Here is a 3,022-nt window from a genome sequence, read left to right as displayed (position 1 = left end):
AGCCAGAAAAACAGGTAAAGAATGACAGAATTACATGAAAGGTAAAAAGGACACTGTCAAAGTGATTTTGTGATCACAGTCACTTATAATAATACACTGAATGTTGGCATGGCAATCTAATTGCATACTAAAGCCTGTTGTGTAAACTCAGTTACCAGTTGCATTACATAATGTTGATGCTCAATTCCATCAGTCACAATTGAGCATAATATGAATAGAAATTTGGAAAAGTCTCTGATTGCTATTGTGGAATAATTCATACAACTCGTCAGCATGGCAGTTTTCAATTTAATTTGATTTTTGAAACAGAAAGCCACAGTGATTCAATTCTAGAAGAAAAAGTAGCCTAGAAAAAAATCACGTTTTGCAAATGGAGAGAAGAAAACAAAAGTAGGATAAATTTTTATTCTATCACTTTTGACAGTATCCTTTTAAAGGGAAGACTCAATTGAATTCTAAAGGCCAAATTCTCTTCTCATTCACATCACAATAGCTCCAGAGTAGGCCTACCAACTTTCCTAGAATTACACCAGATTTACACAAATATTAATGGCAGCAGAAGTTGGCTTTTCAAGCCTAGCTGTTTCACAATAGGAATACATTTTAAGAAGTGATATATAAAAGAAAATAGTTTGGGGTTTTTAATTCCATTAAATTAGAACTGCAGTATCACAGAGAAAGGCTGATTCCTTTTTTGGTCTCAGATAAGCTACTTTCAGGAAACAGGTACAACGAGAGTAAGACAGAAAGCTCAGAACAATCTTTGAATTAAGAAAGTGTTCAGGAGACACACTTGGTTTCTTGCCATACCACAGATTTCTTATCCTGAAATCTGTATTTCACAGAAACGGAGGAGAACAGGACATGGAAAATTGATCTGAAGGCTAAATTAAATTTCTCCTGCAGTGACCTGTCTGAGGAACAGAAGGAAGGGGAAGAAGGAAGGCTGAGAGTGGCGCAATTCAAAGAGCAAAGACATTAAGTGACAGCCCCAAAAAAGTGTCAGAAGTCTTCCAACAGGAGGTATGCCATTCACATCCATCCCACCCCCTGGCGAAACTCTCTCCCTAGCTATTTCCACTTGATTCACGTTGTTTCTATACTTGTTGAAATGGTTCACACTGTTTCACTGTTATTACCTTTATTATTTTACCTATCCACACTTGTCTCTGCCAGTCTGTTATTCATAATTGCTAGGGCTCCAACCCCACCAGAGAATCCATTTTGCTTTGAATTAGAGCTCATTTGCCTCGGATAGCCATTAGCAGTTTCCGACAGCTGTTTCTGCATGATGGCCAGTGAGACTTTATTGGAGGCCAGGAAGTCTTTCATGGAGATCATCTCGCCTGACAGCCGGCGTCCGTCTGTGTCACTCTCATTGACAACGTCAGTCTCGATGGAGATGTTTCTCCGGCTGCGCACATTTCCTGGCATTACCACATTCCTCCGTGAATGAAATAATTTTCTTTGGCATCTGTGGCAGCACCTGCAGTCCAGCTTCTTTAATATCCAGTTTATGGATTGTTTGATGACAATAGAGATCACGTTAAATAAGGAATAGATGCAGCACACCCCCATGAGTATGAAGACAAAATTGCCAAAGCGGTAAAGGCCTTGGCTCTCATACTTGATGTTCTGGCTACTGACCAGATCACCGAAACCGATGGTGCTGAAGGCCACGAAGCAGAAGTAAAGCGAGTCAAAGTAACTCCACCCTTCAATCGGTGTGTACATTGCAGAGGCACAGCAGGAAATGATGAGCGATGCTACACATAAAATCAGCATGACGTAGTACACAGAGGGCTTCCAGCCCGCCAGGCTGTCCACCTCGGAGGTCCCCGAGCCCCGCCGGCCATTGTGAGGGAGGACCCCTTTCCTCCTCAGCTGTCTTTCATGGCAGGACTTCATGACGTAGGCTATGACAGTGATCAAGCGCTCCAGGAACAGGTTGAAGAACAAAATGGTCCCTGCACATCCTATAAGGCCGTAAAATATCAGAAAGATTTTGCCTCCGACGGTGGCTGGGGTGGTCATGCCAAACCCTGGAAGACAAAACAGAACAGTTGAAAAAAATAAACCTGTAGTTACCACGTCAGGAGTTTTGTCACAGAAAGAACTGGCAGCAAATCCCCATGGCACACATCAGCTCTGGAAAACAGTGGAGACACTCCCCCAAACTGTTACCTACTTGTGCTTGACCTTGTCCCAGCAGTAAGGGGAAGAAAAGTCATGCCAGCATTTCCTCCAGAATCAGAATTCAAGTAGTACTCATGATAAATAACTTTGCTGCTGTTTTATTAGGATTAATAAGGGATTACCTAACTGATCAATTAAGCCAAAACAATCTTGCTGAGAGGACAGAAAAATCACGTTGGATAAGAGACGCTTTTATTTGTTTCCCTCTCTTCGTAATTGTGAGATGTTAATTATGAAATAAAGACATTAGGCTCTGGGAAATAAAGGAAATCATATTCAGTGTGATACGCTTGTGCTTGGAAGGCAGACAACTACAGCATGAAGAGACCATGTTTCCAACAGCGCTGGATTGCACTCATCCCCCCTTCACTGGAAACCTGCTACCAGCACAGATTCCTCTCTAACACTGCTCCTGTCCCGCACAGTTAAGTGACAGCCCTTGCCTTCACCCCTCCAGCACGACCCCCTCTGAACCACAGCCCCAAGTGTGGGCTCTCGAGGGTTGCTGCATCTTCACCTGCATCCACAGCCAAACCACAGCATCCAGAGGACCTACAGGAGGCACAAGCCTCCTCATCAAATTTCAGTGCTAGAGAGAGCTGGATTGCAGCTCTGTGCCGTGGGGAACAGCACCATGAGACAAAACACATAGACAAAATGTTCTTCGTGACAAGAACTTTTTGCCATTGTTCCCCTTGGCACACAAATATTTCCACTCGCTTTCTACTTTCCCCTTCTGCTCCATAACCTGATCCCCCTATAATTCCAGTTTTGATGCTTATTTTCTGTGCAGTCTGGCTTATATGCAAGTCATGACCTCCACCCT

At 43.2% G+C, this 3,022-nt stretch overlaps 1 protein-coding gene across 1 annotated transcript; it reads right to left on the bottom strand.

Moving 5' to 3' along the window:
* Positions 1-1,149: 1,149 nt before the first annotated feature.
* On the bottom strand, positions 1,150-2,231 carry KCNK13 (potassium channel, subfamily K, member 13). The gene is made up of 2 exons (XM_009319522.1): positions 2,189-2,231; positions 1,150-2,078 (listed from the first exon to the last, which is right to left on the bottom strand). The coding sequence occupies exons 1-2, from the start codon at positions 2,229-2,231 to the stop codon at positions 1,150-1,152; spliced, it is 972 nt and encodes a 323-aa protein (XP_009317797.1).
* Between the last annotated feature and the right edge of the window lie 791 nt (positions 2,232-3,022).

This window comes from Pygoscelis adeliae, unplaced genomic scaffold, assembly GCF_000699105.1.
Source record: "Pygoscelis adeliae isolate BGI_AS28 unplaced genomic scaffold, ASM69910v1 Scaffold71, whole genome shotgun sequence".
NCBI lineage: Eukaryota > Metazoa > Chordata > Aves > Sphenisciformes > Spheniscidae > Pygoscelis > Pygoscelis adeliae.
Note: the sequence above shows the minus strand (reverse complement) of the source record. Positions and strands in the feature narration are given on the sequence as shown.

Coding starts and splice junctions, on each gene's coding strand:
- KCNK13 (XM_009319522.1), bottom strand. CDS start 2,231: ATGACTTTTCTTCCCCTTACTGCTGGGACAAGGTCAAGCACAA. Junction 2,079..2,188: donor TGGGACAAGGTCAAGCACAA/GTAGGTAACAGT, acceptor TGGTAACTACAG/GTTTATTTTTTTCAACTGTT.